The sequence below is a fragment of the Pelecanus crispus genome, chromosome 12 (assembly GCF_030463565.1).
Source record: "Pelecanus crispus isolate bPelCri1 chromosome 12, bPelCri1.pri, whole genome shotgun sequence".
Taxonomy (NCBI): domain Eukaryota; kingdom Metazoa; phylum Chordata; class Aves; order Pelecaniformes; family Pelecanidae; genus Pelecanus; species Pelecanus crispus.
The window spans coordinates 9426729-9447873 of NC_134654.1; the positions used below are offsets into that span (position 1 = coordinate 9426729).

A 21145-nucleotide genomic window follows, 5' to 3' on the forward strand; every position below is an offset into this window, starting at 1 on the left:
GACGACTCCAGAAGTATGTATCCTGCATGGTTTGCTAAAATATCAGATATATACTAACCGCATGAGGAAAAGCAGGTTTGCTTACAGGCATTGAAAATGAAGATTCATAAGAAAAACCCTGGATCTCACTGCAAATTCAAGCATTTAACATTGAGTGAGGAGAGGAGAAAGGCAAACAAAAAACAGACACCATGTTGTACTTTTTTGTTTTTATAGAATTTTTACAATATATTTCTCTTCATTTGCATATTTTACCCACAACTGTAGCTTTCTTTTTACATGTTGAACTGAACTGGAATAAATCTAAAGGTCTGACAGATTTTAAACAACTGATAAAAATTGCAAAGTAGTAAACCCGTAAGAAAAGAAATTATAAAACTCTCTTTTTTAAGTGTTTAATGAAAGCAAGTCAAATGTATCATTAGGAACAACGGTTTGTTTTAAACACATCATAGGTGATTCAGGCAGGACAACTTGTTTTGTTTTGTGTTTTTATATTAGGCACATTTTTTCATCATACTTGTTTTGCAGACAGTTTTATACTTCAATTCAATAGTATCATCCGCAGCCACTTGGAACTGCTGCAGGATTTTCAAAATGTGATTGATCATGAATATTCAATATTGGTATTCTCTTCCTCTTTCTTTAAAACTATCAGGAAAAAAAAAAAAAAAAGACATCAGTGTTTCTTGTCTCTTAAAAAATCCGTAATGAATGATTGAGTTGTAAGGCAGCAACAGATTCAGTGTCAACTCAGGTCACAGTCCTTCAGTTCCATCTAGTGGGTAGAAATTATATTTAGTGGACACTGTTCCTAGACAGTCCCTTCAGGGCAAGGTGACTGACTCACAAGGCCAGTTACTGCTGGTAGAGTAAGTGAAGTGGTACACCTAGTAAGGAACACTGGCCTCTCCTGTGTCATCCTTGCAGCCTCATGTCTTCATACAGAAAGCAAAAAGACAGTCCAATGGAAAACATGTGAATATGACAGAACCATGACAGGTTCTATGAATGGTTTATTTACAGTCTTCATCCCTGATGTGAAAAAAGAAAAAGCCTTCTTTGACTAAAATAGGCAGATCTCAGCAGCATGCTACATGCCTTAGCAAATCAGCCCATTGCATATCCTTGACTGCTTAGCCATGGATTCACTCTGAGGCAGTGAATAGAAAGTCCTACTGCTCAAAAAGAGCAATTTCAAAATGCTCACCTGTCCCATTGATACGACTCCCTAAAGCAGACTTAAGAATGTCTCATTTCGGCAGAGCAACTCCCCGTTCCCAGAATCTGTTCATGCTATTAGAAAGTGTGAAACAGTTGGTTCCTCAGGGATCTCTCAGACACCCCTGCAGTGAGATTGCTAACTCAAATACGTTACTTGGATGAGGGAACAAAATGATCCATGCATTAAAGATGTGCCACAACTTTGCTAATTCCCTTCCCATCATGATCTCATCCAGGAAGGAAGGAGGGCTTTAAACCTTCAACTACAGTATACAGGGGAGGGGTTTCAGAGCAGTATCTCTCTGCCTCCTTTCAGTCTTTGATAAATAGTGCGTTTTTCCTGAATTCTGGCATTCTCATTTGCTAAGAGGGCCGCTCCATTCCTGAAGGCAATGGCTTCAGCATAGTGCTTCCTGGTCTTCAGTTTTAAGTCTTTCAGGCAGAATAATCACATTCTGATTCAACCTCATTCCCTGAAGAAGCATTCACTTTGCACTCACCTGGCTGAACAGAAGTCAAAACATCTTTAACTACAGCACTAGAGGCCATCCAAAAAAAAGGGAATGTATATACGGCACATTTCCCTCTCAGAGAGAGACTGGACCACCCTTAAAATTCCAGTCCCAGCTGGTAAGACCACCAGTTCAGAGGTCATGCCCCAAAGCGGTGCTCCTGTGCACACTGCACGTTGCTGTTTAGGCACCACTCCCCTTTTGGACAAGCAAGGTCAATAAGCATATTCCCTTCTGACAGAGCCACTGCCTTTACGTAACCTGCATTCAGTTACTACTGCAGCTTTTGGTTGCCTTTTTTTCATATCCTAATATTGAGGTGAGGAAGGGAAGAAGAAAATAATTAGCATAAGAAGTTCTCTGAATTCATACTTGACAAGACCAGCTCTACATACTGTATAACAGTATACAAAATACACCCCCAAATCTTTCTATGTTCTTTTTAACTCTTTGGAAAGGGAATAACCAGTGTAGTTGAGCAGGAAGAAAGCCAATTTATTTCAGCGTAGAAGGTCTGTAATTCATTCCATGTTCACTAAGAGTAATGTAGTTATTGCTCTGTAAGATAAGACTGGATTGATCATTAACCCCCAGTCTGAGTGCTGGGAGTCCAGGTTCCCAACATTGCCGAGAAGGACCTCCTAAGCCACTAGTATCGAAATAATTAGAAGAAAAAGCCTCATGAATAATAACTTGTAAAGATGTGATCTTCAAGAAACATGTAAGTTCCTCAGTTCTTCATATTACCACTGCTTTGTGAATAGAAGCCAGCCTTTGCTCTCTGCACTAGAATAATGTACTATTTAGGGTAACGGATTGGTGATAAATTAAGGTAAGAATAGATGATCCAGCTGATCGAATCAAAGAACAGGCGAAATATTAATCTCTTGCACGAGGATGCTCTGAAACTGGGATCCTTTAACTGCTATGCAAATCAGAATTTGTTTTACAACCTGTAGCTTAGTAAGAATTAAAGTTCTTTTCCTTGGGTAGTAGCCTTCAAAGCAAAAGCAAATATGACAGGATTCAAGCGTGGACCATTTCTGCACCAGCCCACCAGATTCTGGTTTGCCTATTTCACTTCAATGGTATATAATAGATGCTGCTGATGGCGTCTCTCTGAGTTCAGCAGTATTTTCAAAGCTGTCACATTCCATCAATCAAGTTTCCTTGGGAGCATATGATACCAACACAGGGGCCTTCCATTCCCATACTTCATCTACCTTCTTTCGTTTACTTCCTCTGAATAAAAAAAAATATTGTTCTGTTTACTCTAACATGCTACAATATGTGCATACATAACTGTAGGCGACGTGTGAGTTACTTGAAGATGTGCTTTTTCATTGAAGTGCGCTTTTACTTTTACAAATTCTACATCAAGGTGGAAGGAAGGAAGGCTGCAGAGTGCTCATACACTGAAGCTGAAGGAACTTTTCCTGAACGGAGTTAAGATGTTTGTTCCAATGTCCTATGGACAAACTACTCTATCCCATGCACTCCGGCCTGAGCCAGTATTAAACATTCCAGAAACTTGTTGATTTGTTTGGATAGTTAATGGCAAGGCTGATAGCAGCAATGTTTTTCAGGGCCTAGAAGAGAGAAGGAAAAACAGAGTCATGTCAAAGATCCTCCTCAATCCAAAGCTGTAAAGAAATCCTTGTATGAAATTAAACAGAAATAGATAAATAACCATCCTGTTTCTACCTGGTCATCTCCTGGTAGTGCAGTAATTGTCAATCATCCAGGCAGTATCAGCAAGGCAACTGCATTTCCAGTTGCTGAAAGACCAGCCCCCTTCCCCATTTCCATGTTTTGGCAGTTGAGAAGTCAATTCAGTAAAACAGAGATACCTGATTACACCCAAAAGCCAGTCTGTGGCACATCACCTGACTATTAAAGAACAGCATTTGTGCATAGTTCATTCACAAATTTCAGAGGCATGTCACTGTATTGTAAAGCCCAAGTACATTTGTATATATTTCATAAAACTCCACTGGGCAATCAGAAAGCATTCATTATCTCTGTCTGCCAGAAAAACATCACAAAACCACACATCTCTGGGTTTGTGCAATCTTATTACCTGTGCTGTGCAGCGATGAAGATGATCTTCAGTATTTAAGGCAAGCAAATACTCCTGCAGAGATCCAAGCTCCTGCAGCCAGAAAGCATTCAATGAACACCAACGTTTCTACCAAAGATATCATCCTACTAATTAACATTGAAATGCTGATCACTATAGCAGTCCCCAAGAACCAAAGGTATCAGAACTACACACAAGACTCTCCTGGACTAGAACACAGTTTGTGACCACAGAAATCAGTTCATTACAGACTGTTCGTATGTAATGTTCAAAATCAACTCAAGGAAAACCACACTCAAATACCTTTAAATTAATTACTAAATCAGCATTCCTCTCAGAATAAAGAGTGGCTTTAGGGCTTACTGCCTTAATCACACAAGGAAGAGTCATGACTATCACTTAAGGTTCCATGATGGGTAAGGCAATAGTATGCCCCTCTATTAGAATTTGCTACCACACTCCACAAGAGAAAGCTGTGAATGTTTCTAAAGCATTTAATGTTTCTAAAGTTCTGATTAACTTTGCCAAGATAAAGGAAAACTGCATTTAGTTTAACACTGAACTGCACTGGGGAGAAGAGGGATACAAATACAAGAACTGCTTACAGTAACTCTGTTTTCTGTAACAAAGAAGAGTTCTGCAAGTGCACGATGAAGAGGAAGGAGAATACCAGGCTTGGTCATGTCCTGACACAAGTTGTTTTCCATATGGGTGAAAAGCTGCCAAAGTGGCTTCAACAAGGTGAGGTCACAGTCCCTGAAAAAACGTAATTTAAATGAAATAGTGATGAAATAGTGAGTAACCACGATCTTATATCTGTTTCTTGGGGGGGGGGGGGGGGGGGAACCCAAACAAATTGAAGAGAACAAAACCATACAGTTTTGACAGTTAGATGTATAAATGCAGGAAGAAACACAAGAAGTATTTTAAAATCTAAATTCAGTCAGGTGTTTCAGTACAATGAATTTCATTCTGAATCAGTGAAGTGGAGAAAACCTCATATCCATGAATATGTCTAAATGACTTTTCTAAAACTGAGTGGCCTCCTGAAATTAGGACTTTAAAATAACTATACACATCAACTTGCTAAAATGCTCTAGCTCCACTGCTTGAAATGATACAATACTGAACTACAGCACTGAGCTGATATATAGCTTTACGAACAATTCCAACCCTGCCTCCTTCCTACTCCTGAGCTAAAGCTAGCTAACCCAAATGTCACTTATCATACAGATAGGATGACAAATATCATTCAGTAGAGGGGTAAAAGGGGAGAAACTCAATTCCAGAATCTATCATCAGATTAACACAAGAAAAATATTAAATATTATAAGCACAATGGAGACTTGATCTTTTAGCAATTAAATTTGTTGTCCACAAATGACAAAGCAGACATTTTCTGTTGAAAAAAAATTAAGGGAACTTGGAAAAAATAATAAAACTGTGATTACAAGTAATACCAAAATCAGTTTTTCAGACTTGGATGCAGATCGGTGTATCTAAGATTTACAGAGAGTCAAGCAATGGTTTTATGTAATTGTCCATTTTTATTACTGTATGTGACTATACTTTTTGACTTCTCTTTATCAAAGTTAGCTAGTAGGATGCTGTTATTTTCATGACTTAGTTTGTTCTTAACTGAAAGGACATAACCGAGGTAAGTGTCAGCATTCCAGCACTGTTGTCTTTGTTTCCAGCATTTCTATTGTATTAATGTGACCATACACATTTGCAAAACACTATAAAGGCCCAACATTTTTTGAATGTGTATTTTCATAAGAAATACCTATGCTATACATACTTAAGCATTAGCACACCTATCCCTTCTAAAACTCAATTACAGACTTAGTGGTACAACTAAAACTAGTAATTCAAAAGTTATTTACTTTATAGAGAATCAGATCATCATTTCACCAGTTTGTTATTCCATCCTCACCCTAATTCTGAAGTATGACTAACACAAAGAGAACAAATTTCTAGAAAATTAATTGAAATCTATTTTTTGTCCTGTTTTGGGGTGGTTTTTTTTTTTCTTTACAACAACATTTGAATTCATTGGACCTTTTTAAAAGCCAAGAAAGAAGAGAAAATGTTTTCAAAAAAACACTGATAATATGTTTCTGCTATCAAAGCACTGTGAATTGTATCTGAAATGCAAATTACGAATACCTACTTCAAATCATGCGTTTCTGGCTTCAAAATAATACCAGCTTAGTCACTTTTTCTTCTCCTGCCCTTTGCCTTTTAGTGTACAGTGTAGAACCACCTCTGCCAGAGGACTTACCTCTGGGCACTGCACTGCACTATCTTCAGGAGCAAGTGGATAGCCTTCAAACGCTGGTGACCAGTCTGACGGCACGCTACCCCAACCTGCCATTCCCAGATTTTGGCCAGTGGGAGGTGAGGAACTACCCTTTCCTCGGACAGCATCTGCTTTAGAATTTCAAACCCTGGAAAAAAAAAAAACATTCAAACAGCTGTTACTTTTGTAGGGACCCATTCTGTTTACATATTCAGTTTTCTCTTCTCATATACTAAGCATTGCTCTGGCAAGCAAGAAATATTGACGAAAAATACCAAACAAAAATCTGAGATAATTCTAGATTACATCCTGACATTGCAAGTCTTTTCTGGGGCAAAACTTAAGATAAAAATTAGAAATAGTCCTATCTGAAATGAAAGTTTTGCCCAAATAAGGCAAACAAAACACAGGTCCTCACTATTATGTGATATGCAGTAGAGTTTTGCTGATTGCAAGTCACCCACCATCTTCCAATTTTGTTAAAAATATTTAAGCTCTAAAATAAACTTACAAAAGCTTTCATGCTATATCGAGAGATTAGATCCAGAAACAGCCTATTTTAATGGATAACTACTTTTTAAAAACACAATTACAATTATTTCTGTTTCCAATTATGGCACCTTGGAGCATTTACTAAATCCTGTGTGTAATTACTGTCATATAATGAGACTTTGAATGCAAATAACGTTATTATAATTGTTATCTCCAAGTCTCTGTGAAGATTTGGTATTTCTAGCATAAAGTCACAGCAAGTAAGAGACATTAGTCAAGTTTCAACCTGAGCAAAACTAATCACGTTATTTCCAAAACACTGGAGAATGCAAATTCTAAGTCAAAAAAAAAAGGGATAACCACGAGTCTTCCAAAGCTCAGCAAAATAACTCCAAAAAGTCCTTTCCAATACATTCTGAGCAGTGCTTACCTGTCTGAAACCTTCCAAGATGACCTGCTGTCACTGTAAACTTATAACCCCACTCAGTGTTACTCATGTCAGAAGTAAATCGGTAATAGAGTGTGTCTCCTGTGTACAAGGGAAGGAAGATAATCCATATTACTACCTTCTGAGTTAGTTTTTCTATCACAAATACAATTCAAATGAAAAGCCTGTCATAAATTAATCCTAGATATCATCATTCAAGAGAGGTGATCTTGTACTTTTTGGTAATTATGAAATGCACGGAACAGTATGATAAACAGGAGGCTGAAGCAAAACGCAGAGTGGTTTACACTGCATAAAGATACTTACAAGGATAATGTCTCTTACATTTTTGTCAACTACATAGAAGAGGGAGTTAAAGAAACTCTATACTGTACACAGCTAAACTTAATTTTTCCAATTGCGTTATGGATCGGTTATGGTTTATGAAAAAAGAACCTCTACATAGGCAATCAAGTTCACAGTCCATTAAACAAAAGGTTAAAAAAATGTGAAAGTAAAGTTGCACTACTTTCACATGTCAGAAAATTAAATTGCACACTTTTACTGTAGGGAACAAAACTGTTAAACTTAGCCACTTAAAAGTGGAAGAACTATCAAAATGTTTGACCATTTTACAATCAGGCAGTGGAACATTCAAGAAGTTCTTGGCGTTGTAGCATCTACAGCTTCACAGAGATAAACACTCGTAGTTAGCTGTAATGCTACACCAAACATATCCTTACCTATTGTGCTCTGTAATATTAGATCTGGTTAAAACTTAGAATTTCCTTGTGTTCCATGAAAAATCCTATCACCCTGGGACAAGCATGCTAGTTTTCATTGGGAAGCAGAACTATCAAAATTTCATGAAGAAGAAAAATTTTGAAAACATTTTTTAGGCTTTAAAAATAAAATAATAATAATAATTAAAAAAAAAAAATCTAAAAACTTGTCCCCCTTTTCATCATGAAATGGAGCCATTGCTTTCTCCTACTCCTAGGAGTCTGGCAAAAGCCCTGCCAGCACATGAAAAGCCCAGAAGCCTTCAAATGACTGGTTTCAGCTAAAGCCTGCTAAGTGAAATCAAGAGCCTTAATCCAGACAGCCTTGGCTGGAAACAAAGTTTCGCAAGGTGAAACTCAAGTTTCACAGCCAAGGCTGCTCCAAAACAATGGGCCTCAAAGTTCAGTTTCTTGGCAAACCTCTGCAACTATCTGGGAGGAAAAGGAGGACAGAAAGAAGTTCATAAAATTCCAAAATATTTCTACAGAGCACACATTTGTTTCTAACTAGCACCTTGTAATCCAAACTGCTTTGCTAAGAAAGTTCCTAAATCTATTTACAGCTACTGACAGTACTTGAAGTCAAAAGCTTCCTGCAATGCCACAGTGCTCAGTGGGTTAAAACAACATAAGAAGCATGGGACCATGCAGTCCTTCAGCTCACTGTCACTTCCTACTGTGTTATCAAAAGCCTGCTTAGAGAATACAGACTGAAGCTGTCAGTCAAATGACTGATTTCTTTTCAGCTATGCTCTGTGGCAACAACTGGAGACAAGGCATTGGCACACACTCTTGACTTGCTCTGAGCACTAATATACCACAGAGACGAGAGATAAGCCTATCTTTTCTTTTTTTTAAATGTGCTTCCTGTGGAAAGTAAGACAAGGCAGAAACAATGTAAGCGATTATCGTGCAGAACAAGGACGGTGTTGGAACAGAATCAAGATCAAAATTTGTTTCCAGTAGCTAAGTGCATGCTTTGACTGAGGCGTGGAAAAAAAAAGGTCAAGTAGCAGAACAACCGATAAGCCTACTTTTAAGAAACAAATGCAAGAGCAGCACGTCAGAGCAGACTGGGACAAGAAAAGGATTTCCCCCCCATCTCAGGAACATCCACATTTAACTGTCATCTTTCAGTAGTCTCTCTCAAGAGTCCTGGATACCAGCAATATCCTATACATTTGCACTGTAAAACACTGCGTATTCACCTGGAAGCTCAAAATCATTCCATTTCTGCGGAGACCCACTGAAGCTGTGCCGATCCTGCTGGAAATCACTGCTGCTCGACATGAGCAACTCATCACAGCCCTCTTCTGTATTACACTGAGAGTCAAATTTGATTGAGAGGTAGATAGCACCGGGAATGTGAACTTTATCCTGAGAAATAAACACATGGTCTTTGTATACTGTAATACTATATTACCAAGAAGCCACTTTCACCATACAAACAAGGGAGATACAACAAATATTACAGCATCTCCATGGGAAAAAAGAAAAGTCTTCATTATTTTTATAGGGAGCTAATTTAACAAATGCAAAGCATGGTCTATTGTTTGCATTAGCTGTTAAGAGTGTAAAAATTGTTAGCAATGCTTTGTTTTTTTAAAAGCTGTAATCATTGCTGACATTGATCTCATTGCCAGAACCTAAAGGTTTATATGCATTTTAAAAACAAAAAACAGAAGAGTCAGAGCTGCAGTGAAGTTAAAAATCCCAAGACTGCCCAGAGGCAATAATTACTTAGCAAACTATAATAAAAAATGCTTTCAAACAACACCAAGAAAAGAAAATCAGAAACTGTTTGTGTCAGAAGATAGTCTAAAATGAGAAACACAAGGAAAAAAAGACTCCACTCCTAGCTTTTGTCTAAGAGCACAAGGAAGTAACAGGCCAAGTGAAACAGACCTTTGGATAAAAGGGTAGAAATATTTGCTCATTAAGGCCCTGAAACCATTTAAGTATATGATCTGCTTCAAACACATGCATAGTAAAACCAGTTAAGTTATGCACTTTCCACATGATTGAATTAGGACTACATTAAAGTGCTTTACTGAACATATTTCTTACAGGGCAAAGGCTCAGTCACTTGGCATCAGCCTCTTCAAAAGCAAGAACGAAGAGGACATTTCACTGGTGCTTCAAGCACAGAAGTCCCATGGGTAAACACATAGAACATTAATATTTTTCAACTAGTCTTCAAGTCATGGAAATCCACTGCACTGAAATACATGTATAACTTACCTCAAAATTAGTATTGTTGTTATAAGGATGTTTAGATTCACGCATCTGGACTGCCATTCCGGGTTCCTCCATGAACTGGCAAGCTGTCAATGCCATTGTTCCTAGCATGCTCTCGTTGCACCCATGCAGTACTTTCTGTAGAATCTGGGGAGAAGCAACATGTCATGTAAATACAATTTGCATTCAAAACACGTACAAACTTAAATGCTGATTACTGACACAAGAGTAATTTCTAGCCGCATAACATTTTGGAAGAGAGAATCAAGCTACTATCAAGAAACAGGACAAATTCACAAATGATGTCTACAAGTGTCACCTCTGTAAGCGCAGAAGATTTTACTCTGTCCTCTGTTCCAGATCTTTCAGTCTTTATCTGATAAAAACGTGACAGCTATTAGCTACATCTCTTTCCACAAATGCTAGAATCAAGGCTAATCCATAAAGTTATTAACAGTAAACTAAAACTGTAAACAAGTAAGGTAATTTTAAAGCACCTTGTTAACATAATAAGCAGACACCTTTACCTTTTATACCTACAGGTTTTGATTTGAATAGAGTGACATATGCTTTAGCCTTCAAAATGTACAACTCCATGTATAAGAAGGAATGATTAAGTATCAGTTAAGTGGCTGCAGTGTTTGAAAGCACTAGATGCAAGAGCTGTGTCTTTAAAAATACAAATAAATGCCATTTAGTCTATCAGGACACACTAAATGGTAACTCAGAACAGCCTGAGTTTCCACTTTTTCTTATTTTTCAAAAGTGCACAGAAGCTCTGAATCAGGAGTCCTGCTACTCAAGGCCTTTTCCAGGTCATTAGAGCAACCTATTACATCTCTTCATCTGCGGTTTTCTAACTCCTCCTATATAATGTAATGCAAGCTCAGACCAAAAGGTTCGTCTCCACAACAGCCAGAAATGGATTTCTTGGGGGAAAGGAGTTTAAAAAACAAAGGCAGTAAGTAGCATAGTTCCCTGAATGCATTCTTTGCCTCCACAAACTTGCAGAATAGCCTATGACAAAGGCTATGCTTCTGTATTTCACACGCCTTAACAGATTTTTATTCTATCAGTTCATCTTGTCATTTTCTGAACCTATATAAACACCCTGTGGCAACAATTTCAATGACACACTGTGTCAAGAACCAGTTCTTTTGGTTTGTTTTGGACCTGCCACTTATTACCTTAATCTGACACTCCTTCGTTTTCTTACTGGGAGGGCCAGTGAATAATACTTGCTGTTAACTTTTGTATGCTGCTTACTGTTTTAAAACTACAGAGAAAGAGGAACAGACTTTTTCATTACTCCTCCTCCCTCAATACCCCCCCAGGGCAAAGATCCAGGATGAAGAAAACTAGTTGGTTCCTCATACTGAAGTTATTTCATGGCTATAGTAATCCCTGCCATTCTTCTCCAGACCTCTTCCAGTTGTACTGCATCTTCTTTTTTTTTTTTCCTTTAATGAGATGAGGGAGTCAGGTCACATGCTGTAGTCCAGATGAGAGTATACTACTGGTTCAGTGGCATACCGATGCCTTCTGTTTTATTCTTAATTCCTTCTACTCCTTCTTTGAAGATTCGTAGCACTTGATTTGCTTTGACTGCTGTGAAGCACTGAGCTGACGTTTTCATTACAACATTCTATTATAATTCCAAAATCACTTCCACCACGGTAACAGTCAGCTCATCAACTGAGTAGCAGGTATTACAATATACACATTGAAATCTAACAAAAGGCAGCTTTCAAAATGGACTGCCTATTTTACCAATTTCTCTATAAAATTTATTTTCCCATATACCTCTTTCATAACTGAAAGAGTTGTCTCCACGGAGCTAGTTTTTCCATTTTCTGTTAACAAAATCAGTACATTAAGACACTGACAGATTCCAACTGCTTTTTCAGAAGTAATTTAAATTTTGGAGTTTCAATTTAGTTTAAAATAAGGTACTGCAAGTATTTTTGTTAGTCAGAGTCTCATGGTACACAGGCACAGGGGCTTGTTCACATGCATAAGTGAAATCCACTTACTTTTTCCCATAACTGCTTTTCCTCTAGCTGCATAAGCATGTCCAGTATGTATGTCATATGGGCTGGGCCACTAAGATCTAGGATTTCCTCATTTATTGCCACATCATCTGGCCACTCAGCTAACAATGATGCCAGCACATGCCTGGCATAAAGAACAGCAGTTGCCTCATTTACACGATACAGGTAGTCCCTCACAGCCTTTTTACTTCTAGAGTCCAGCTCCTTGTGCAGGAGTATTGAACTCTTAGTGCGACGTTGCTTGGCGTAACTAAGCTGTAGATCACTCTCTGTGTTGGTTATCAGTTTCTGGGCAACTGGATTGGTTTCTTCTGTTGCTTTATCACACAGCGCAGGCTTTGACTGCAAAAGAGAAATGCAAGTTTGAAAACAGACTGTCAACAATTTACTTCCTTATGTTTGGATATCTGACCAGTCCATCAGACTGCAAGCTGAATTACACATGAATTTGTCTTTTACATACTGAAAATCAGATGCATCAAAGAACACAAAAATGTGATCTCTCACACACCTACAGGGACAGAATTCCTCAAAAAGACTGTTTAAGTCAGCAGACTTCACTATACACTGATGCATTCATGACTGTACAGATGAGCAGAAACAGCAGTTAGAATTATAACCAGAAGCATTAATTTAAGCTGACCTACAGAGGTAAAGCAACAAAGTGCCATGCTATTTGTGACACAGAATAAGGCAAGCTGAGAGGGACCTTTAGAGATCATTTGGTCCAAATCCAACTTAAAACTGAGCCAACTTCAAAATCAAGGCTTTGTCTAGTTAAGTTTGGAGAATTTCCAGGGGTGGATATTTCATAGCCTCTGTATAAGCTGTTGCAAGGCTTTTTTTTTTTTTCCTTATAATTATGGGAAACTACTTCAGGAAGCCCTTGATCCAGTTTGCTATGCAACTCATAGACAACTGAGCTGGTGATACCACATAGCCAGGAATCAGCATCCAAAATAAATCAAAGAGCTGTGAGACCATGCTACTGAATGCAAAACCTCAAGCTTGCAAGTGTAGTGTCTACTTCACAAGACAATTTCATTGCTTCCATGTTCTGCTGAAATTACTGTAAGATAACAATAATATGCTAAAACGGTAACACCTAGGCATAAGCTTACAGTAATCAGATACAATCTTGTATAAGGAGAGGAAGTTACAGCGTGCAATCACAATTTGTTCTCCTGACCTGGGAATCAATTTCTCTTACTTCCTTAAGGAAGAAATTACAAGGAAGAAATACTTGCTGCTTATTTTACCTGCTCATTCATTTTGATGTAAAACATTAACAACACATTATTTCAGATGTTAAAAAAAAAAATTCTCAGGTTTGAAGTTACTAAGCAAAACTGAAGTCATTCAATGCATAAATTAATTATTTCACAGCTACTACTTTTTGTGGAGACGTACGTACCAAACAGGGTAAGATGATCATATCTGTATCTACTGCTTTTGAACTCTGCTCCTCCAACCTCAAACGCTTGCTGGGTTGCCATTTCTGAGCCAGTGTTCGGATCCTCTCATCTGTTGTAATTACATCTCCATCAAACCTTAAAGGAGGCAAAAGAAAAAAAAAAATACACAAATGTGTTTTGAAAGTAATGCAAACTAAATTAGTGCAATTAAATGCAAATTAATCTTCCCACCATCTGTTTTAGATTCATTAAACTCTGCCTATTTTTATCATATTATGTTAACTAGCTTCCCTGTTCTAACAAGTCAAAGGTTTTACATGTTATAAAATTGTTCATCTCTGTGAGAACATGGTGGCTCCATGGCTTTGATTACTAGAAGCCACATGTAAGCTCTCCATTCTTCCCCAGTTAGGATAATTTAGAGACATAGTAGATCTTCATATGGGAGTTACCATATTGAAAAGAACATGCAACGTATTTCAGAAGATGGTGACTTGTTTCCATAAATACAACTTAGTAGGAGTTTATTTCCTTACTTTTTCACACATGAAAACCAAATCGTATCCTTGGAACAATTTCTGTTCAGCACCTATTAGATTTTAGGTTACCACCCACATCTAGTAACTTTGTTTTTCTGCTGGACCCAGTCTTTCACATACCTCTTTTGAACTTCCAGGAAAAAAGAATCTGTTCTTTTCATTTGCAACTCATACATGGCTCGAAGAATATGGAGAGGTGCATTAAGGGCATCATGCGTCATCTAAGCAAGGAGGGGGGAAAAGGCAAAAAAAAAAAAGAGATGGCATTACAGGGGAAAAAGAAAGATGAGTTTCTTTAAGGATGACCTAGGTATTATTTTCCTAATTATCATATAGGTAGAGAATTAATGAACTTAATATCTGGATTAGTAAAAATGAAAAGTAAAAAGCTTTATAATGATTTTGTAGCGTTTGTTACTGTAGTTCTAGTTTATTTCCTTTAGATAACGATACACTGAAATCATAGACCCATATTCTGTAAATTTAGAAGAAAACCAGCCATATAAACTACCAAATATTTTATGCAACTAGCAAATTTACAGTAACTTCAAAGGAGGTAAAAGTAAGTTTAAGTACCAAGAAGCATATTTTGGTGGCTTCATCCAAACCCTCCAGAGGATCAAGTTTGTTCTGCTCTAAATCAACAGGACCAACAATGGGTTGCTCCACGTCTTGATCTTGTTCCCTTTCTTCCAGTTCAGTATCCTCACGTTCAGCCAGGGAACTGATCTCTTTCTTTGAGGAATACAGCATTATTGACAAAATCTACACAGAAAAGAGGTAGCATATGGTGTGACAGCTGTAGATATTATTAGTGTATCTGCAATCAGAATTTTATAAGAACATTATAAAGAGTTGGACAGTGCTTAACACATCCTACTCTAAAAAGAAGCAGCACCTAAAAAAAGAAAAAAAAAAAAAAAACCCAAACACAAAACCAAACCACTTCCCACTTCACAAATGAGTTACACCTTCCAGGCTGCTTACAAAGACAACTTAAAGTGATTAGCCATACGTGTAAAAAACTGAGAAAATAATTATTTAACCATTTCAGTACACCAAAGGTTTGAGGATTCTTAGACAAGAACAGAGCAGAGGTGACTATCACCAAAAAGCCAGCGATGCTCCTACACACTCCTCCTTTGAAAACATACTGTTGGCTTCAGCACAGCCAACAACACTAGTAGTCAAAACAGGAAGAAAATAATGTTACACACTTCCTCGGTTCTCCAATTTGTGTCAGCCTCAGTTCTGAGGATTAACGCAAGCAGAGCCATGGCGACATGTTTTAGGGCTCAGAGCAGCACATTCATCTGGTACGATGCTGCCCAAAGGCGAGGAAGGTGGGATACCTCTCTGAGTCAGGGCTGGTTCTCTGGCTGTAGGTCAGGAGGCAGCAAGACCCCACAGTCCAGATTTGATTCTGCAGTATTTCTAACCACCCACCTGGGGCAACTTTTCAGAGGAATTCCAGGGCATTACTCTTTCTCTCTCTTATTGTGGCTACAGTCCTAAGTATGAATTAACATAACTCTTGCCTATGATAAAACATCACTACCAGTTGAACCACGCTTATCTTCCAGCAATTAACAAACATTCAGAAAGAACGTGCCCACATGCATATTGATGTCTGCATATTGCACTGCAGTAATACCTTGTACATGTCAGTGAGTAATGCAAGTAATGGTTTTCTTAGAGATTAATTATTATTTTTTAAATTGAAGAATGGAATTTTCAAGAACAGTCTAAATAAAATTCATAAAAGAAACTGAGTAGGTGATTAATGCCTTATCTTGCAAATTTCTTTCAAATACAATCAGATTAATTAAAATCAGCTCCTGCGTTAAAGAAGTTAGACTATTTTCTACACAATTATGATGGACAGAGTAAGGCAGATTCACGGATACAGTTAAGTGAACATCTTTATAAAGACTAATTAGGAATACTCCTGAGACTTTCTTCACAAAAGGGAAGTGCAGTGCCATAACCTTTCATGCCACTGTGTGAAGCCTGACTTTTTACAAAACGTAACTTTTCTTACCTCCAAGTCTCTGAGAAGCCAGGTCTTACTGAAGCCAGTTCCTTTGCTACATTTCTTCACTAGAAGCTTAAGTAAACCAGACTGAAGAAAGGCAGCTTGGATCTCCTTAAAGCCATGAATCTACACACACAGACACACACAAATAAATAAGTAAAAAGGGAACAATGCATCACAGTGCTTGCACGGCCTTATCACACGGCCTCAGATAAATTTCCTGCCCACATGAACTACGTTGGGAATCTTTTTCTTTCATTTCCCTAAAAAACCCCAAAATACAAATTCCCACTTCAAATACCTTATCATATACGACACACACACAGTAGTAACTGTGTTTTGCTTTGACTGTCCAAAAAAAATACAGATCCCCTCTTCAAATACTTCAGGAGTAAGAAGAGGGGCAAAAGCTTTATGCCTATAAATTTCTTCTTCAGTTTTCATGAATGGTCAGCCCCCCCAGAAGAAAAGCGATCCAACTTTCAACTCAGAGTCACAGATGCAGTTTAAAGCCTAGCAACATTTTCAGCCCCCTGCAGATGGGATAAAAGGAGTCCGCTGTGAGAGAAATGAACTTGTGTTAGTTTCCCAATGTGCTTGGTCAATAGCCAAGTTCCTGTAGCGCAAGGTAGAACACAAACTTTTATTTATTATATTGTTTGCGTCAGGCAAAAGGTACCTTAAGTGTTCTGTAAAGCCCCTTTAGAGCGAGCGACAAGACCCAAGTTGCTTCCACTGCCTCAGCATAGCTACTGTCCATGCTGGTTTGCAGAAGGTGAGTGGATATAAGAACAAAGTGCTGGAGGTACTGTCTCAGCTGGGTCTGGGAATCACTGCCTTCTTGTCCACATTTCTGAATCAACTGATAGTCTTTCACTACAAAACAGAAAAAACACAAGTCACCATGTTCATCTTAAAATGTCGTGAAATCTTTTCTTACCAGTAGATATGAGTAGGCTGAGACATGAACAGGATCCATACATGAAGTGTATTCTAATAACCACAGACACATTAAAGAGACTGTTGAAGAATCACCTATCTGCTTTGCTGTGGCAAAATTATACTCTTGTACTGAAATTATCTCAGATTCATTGAATAGTCAAGAAAATATTTAATTTTTCAGTGCAAGTTAAAAAACCCCTAAGTAACTTCTGGCAGCAGCTGATTGTCTGCACATATTTGCACATAAACAGCACAGCATACAAAGGAGTGCATGTTGTATTTTACAATTAAAATGGGGAAAATTCTGAACTCCAATTGATATGATGAAATAAATCTTGCTGATCTTACTTTTAAAATGTCAACAGTAAGCTTTTATATTTATATTCAAATCTTTCTTCAATATCAAAAAGCAGTTTAGTTTGTTGATTTTTCCAAGTGTCTTTTAAAGAACTTCAATAGTCAAATCTTAGGACAACCTTTGCTTTATTAACTTCACAATATTAGGTCACGTGTGCCAAAGCTGAAAGCCCTCGCTCCTACAAATCCAACTGATTTGTTATACATTAAATGTTTAGCTTGACTAGCTTTTAAACAAGGTGAAATACAGGAATAAAATTTTCCCTGGTACAACAAATGGGACTCATAAGGCAGCATCTAGCTCTGGGTTTTTGTTGTTTTCTGGTGATTTTTGTTGCTGTGTTTTTTTTTTTAATAGCCTTTAGACACCATAATAGCCAATAAACTCTACCCATCTGCCCTAGAATGGATTATTCTAAAATAGCCAGACACATTTCCTGGAGTATACGCTATTTCATGCTGTATAGCTCTTTTTACATTTTTGTCTCAAATTTTAAGGGGTATCCAAACTATTTTGAACAGTTCTTCCAGACAGGAGGAAAGCAGAGAAGACAGACTCCTGACATTGTATAAAGCACATAATTAAAGAAATTAGGCCTGTCCTCATGGCATGCTTTTTTACAGCATCAGGAAAAAACAGCCAACACAGCATAATTTCAGAAGCAATCAATTGATAATGGGTATGTTTGTGTTTCTTCTTAGTCTTCATTTGCTAGCAGGTAGCACATCTTGCCCACAGTGGAAACAGGCACTTGATAAAAATGCAGAGTATTTTTTGAGCAACAAAATGGACTATCCCAAAAATGTTCAGACTCTGAGTACCAGGATGTAGGCAGGGTCTTAAAGGGAAGCAGTCAGTGAAACAAGTCCACAATTGGGGCAGCAAGCGAACCCTTTCCTTGCCTACTAAATCTCCCCAGGTGCCTCTGCACAATAGGTATGAGGCTGTAGATGTGGAGGACCAGTCAGTAGATGATGTGGGTTTCAATCCATCTACACCAGAGGAGTTGCCAAGACCAGAAGGACCTACCCCCCATATTACTACCACCTCCACAAAGAAGAAAAGACGGGTCATAGTTGTAGGAGACTCCCTTCTGAGGGGAATGGAGGGTCCAATAAGCCAGGCAGACCCTCCTCATAGGGAAGTCTGCTGCTTCCCAGGAGCCCGGGTTAGAGATATCACTATGAAACTTCCTAGCCTGGTACAGCCCTCGGACTACTACCCATTACTGTTCTTCCATGTGGGTGGTGACGAAGTTGCAGTGCGTAGCCCAAGGGTGATTAAAAGAGACTTCAGGGCCTTGGGACAGTTAGTGAGGGAATCTGGGACACAGGTTATTTTTTCCTCCCTCCTTCCAGTTGTGGGCATTGACATCGGAAGGAACAGATGGACTCAATCTATTAATACATGGCTCCATGGCCAGTGCCGCTGTCCCAGCTTTCCGTTTTTTGACAATGGGATGGCCTACACAGCATGAGGCTTGCTGGCATCAAATAGGAGCCACCTTTCTCAAAGTGGAAAGAGGGTCTTTGTTCAGGAGCTTGCGGGGCTCATTGACAGGGCTTTAAACTAGATGTGAAGGGGGAGGGGGAGCATACCAGGCTTGCCTGTGACAAGCTGTGGGATGGTACACAATGGTTAGAGGGATGGGGTGCTAGTATGAGCCCTCAACCAGTTGCCCAGAGGCATGCTGGGGACACTGCAGCACAGGTCAAGTCTTGCGGAGATGAGCTGCGGGCTCCTGAGGTAGTAGGAGCCAACAAGGAAACTTCCGTGAAACACCTCAAGGGAAACACGGGGTGTACCACTGAGAAGGGGACATGGCCAACAGCCCAGATGAAATGCCTCTACACCAACGCACACAGCATAGGGAACAAACAGGAGGAGCTGGAAGCTACTGTGCTGCTGGAAAGCTATGACCTGACTGCCATTACTGAAACCTGGCAGGACGAATCCCATGAGTGGAATGTGGCTATCAATAGCTACAGGCTGTTCAGAAGGGACAGGCGAGGAAGGAGGGGCAGAGGCGTTGCCCTCTACATAAAGAAATTGATACAGTGTGAAGAGCTGTCCCTGAAGAATAGCCATGAGCAGGTCAAAAGCTTATGGGTAAGAATTAGAGACAGAGGCAACAAGGGGAACCTTGTGCTTGGTGTCTACTACAGGCCGCCTGACCAAGGGGAGCCTACTGACAAAGCCTTCTTCCTCCAGCTCCAGGAGGCTTCGTGCTTGCAGACTCTCATCCTACTGGGGGACTTCAACCACCCCGACATCTGCTGGAAAAGCAACATGGCGAGCTGTAGGCAGTCCAGGAGATTCCTAGCATGCATTGAGGATAACTTCCTAAGCCAGGTATAGACACCCCTACCCAAGGGGATGCAATACTGGACCTGATGGTTACCAATACAAGTGACCTCACTGGTGAACGTCAAGACTGGAGGCAGCCTGGGCTGCAGTGATCACACATTGGTGGAGTTCACACTCCTGAGGGATATGGGAAAAGCAAGGAGTACAGTCAGGACCCTAAATTTTAGGAAAGCAAAATTCCAGCTCTGCAAGGAGTTAGTCAGAAGGACCCCCTGGGAAATGGTCCTCAGGGACAGGGGAACAGAACAGAGCTGGCAGATCTTTAAGGACACCTTCCATAGAGCACATGAGCTCTCAGTCCCCAGGTGTAAGAAATCAGGCAAGGAAGGGAATAGACCAGCATGGCTGAGTCAAGACACACTGGTCAAACTAAAGAGCAAGAGGGAACTGCACAGGCAGTGGAAGCAGGGACAGGTGTCCTGGGAAGAGTACAGGGATGCTGCCCAGTTGTGTAGGGATGGGGTCAGGAAGGCCAAGGTGCAGCTGGAGCTGAATTTGGCAAGGGATGTAAGGAATAACAAGAAGGGCTTCTACAGGTATGTCGACCAGAAAAGGAAGGTTAAAGAAAGTGTACCCCCCCAATAAACAAGGATGGTGACCTAGTATTACAGACGAGAAGGCTGAGGTACTCAACACTTTTTTGCCTCAGTCTTCACTGGCAACCTCTCTCCTAACCCCTCCCAAGTCGATGGACCACAAGATGGGAACCAGGGGGGTAAAGCCCCTCCCGCTGTAAGGGAAGATCAGGTTCAAGACTACCTGAGGAACCTGAACGTACATAAGTCTATGGGACCTGATGAGATGCATCCCAGAATCCTGAGGAAATTGGCTGATGTAGTTGCCAAGCCACTCTCCATAATATTTGAAAATTCATGGCAGTCAGGTGAAGTTCCTGGTGACTGGAAAAAGGGAAACATTGTGCCCATTTTTCAAAAGGGAAGAAAGGAGGACCCTGGGAACTACCAACGTGTCAGCCTCACCTCTGTGCCTGGGAAGATCATGGAACAGATCCTCCTAGAAGCTATGCTCAAGCACATGGAAGACAGGGAGGTGATTCGAGACAGCCAGCATGGCTTCGCCAAGGGCAACCTGCCTGACCAACCTAGTGGCTTTCCTGTGAAGGAGTGACTGCATCAGTGGACAAGGGAAAAGCAACGGATGTTACCTATCTGGATTTCTGTAAAGCCTTTGACACAGTCCCCCACAGCATCCTTCTCTCTAAATTGGGGAGATACGGATTTGATGGGTGGACTGTTCAGTGGATAAGGAATTGGTTGGATGGTCGCATCCAGAGGGTAGTGGTCAACAGCTCCATGTCCAAATGCAGACTGGTGACAAGTGGTGTCCCTCAGGGGTCCATACTGGGACCAGTGCTGTTTAA

At 39.6% G+C, this 21145-nt stretch overlaps 1 protein-coding gene across 3 annotated transcripts in view; it reads right to left on the reverse strand.

Annotated features, from left to right (window-relative positions):
• Positions 1-379: 379 nt before the first annotated feature.
• Positions 380-21145, reverse strand: part of ZZEF1 (zinc finger ZZ-type and EF-hand domain containing 1) — a 63282-nt gene continuing 42516 nt past the window's right edge. For all 3 annotated transcript variants that reach the window (XM_075720192.1, XM_075720193.1, XM_075720194.1), the window contains 13 exons: positions 16777-16973; positions 16104-16223; positions 14639-14827; positions 14183-14283; positions 13523-13658; positions 12091-12450; positions 10061-10204; positions 9028-9196; positions 7041-7139; positions 6101-6266; positions 4422-4572; positions 3817-3888; positions 380-3325 (listed from right to left, as the gene is read on the reverse strand). In XM_075720192.1, the coding sequence (XP_075576307.1) occupies positions 3251-3325; positions 3817-3888; positions 4422-4572; positions 6101-6266; positions 7041-7139; positions 9028-9196; positions 10061-10204; positions 12091-12450; positions 13523-13658; positions 14183-14283; positions 14639-14827; positions 16104-16223; positions 16777-16973 (1979 nt within the window). In that variant the 3' untranslated portion in view covers positions 380-3250. The remainder of the gene's footprint in view (positions 3326-3816; positions 3889-4421; positions 4573-6100; positions 6267-7040; positions 7140-9027; positions 9197-10060; positions 10205-12090; positions 12451-13522; positions 13659-14182; positions 14284-14638; positions 14828-16103; positions 16224-16776; positions 16974-21145) is intronic.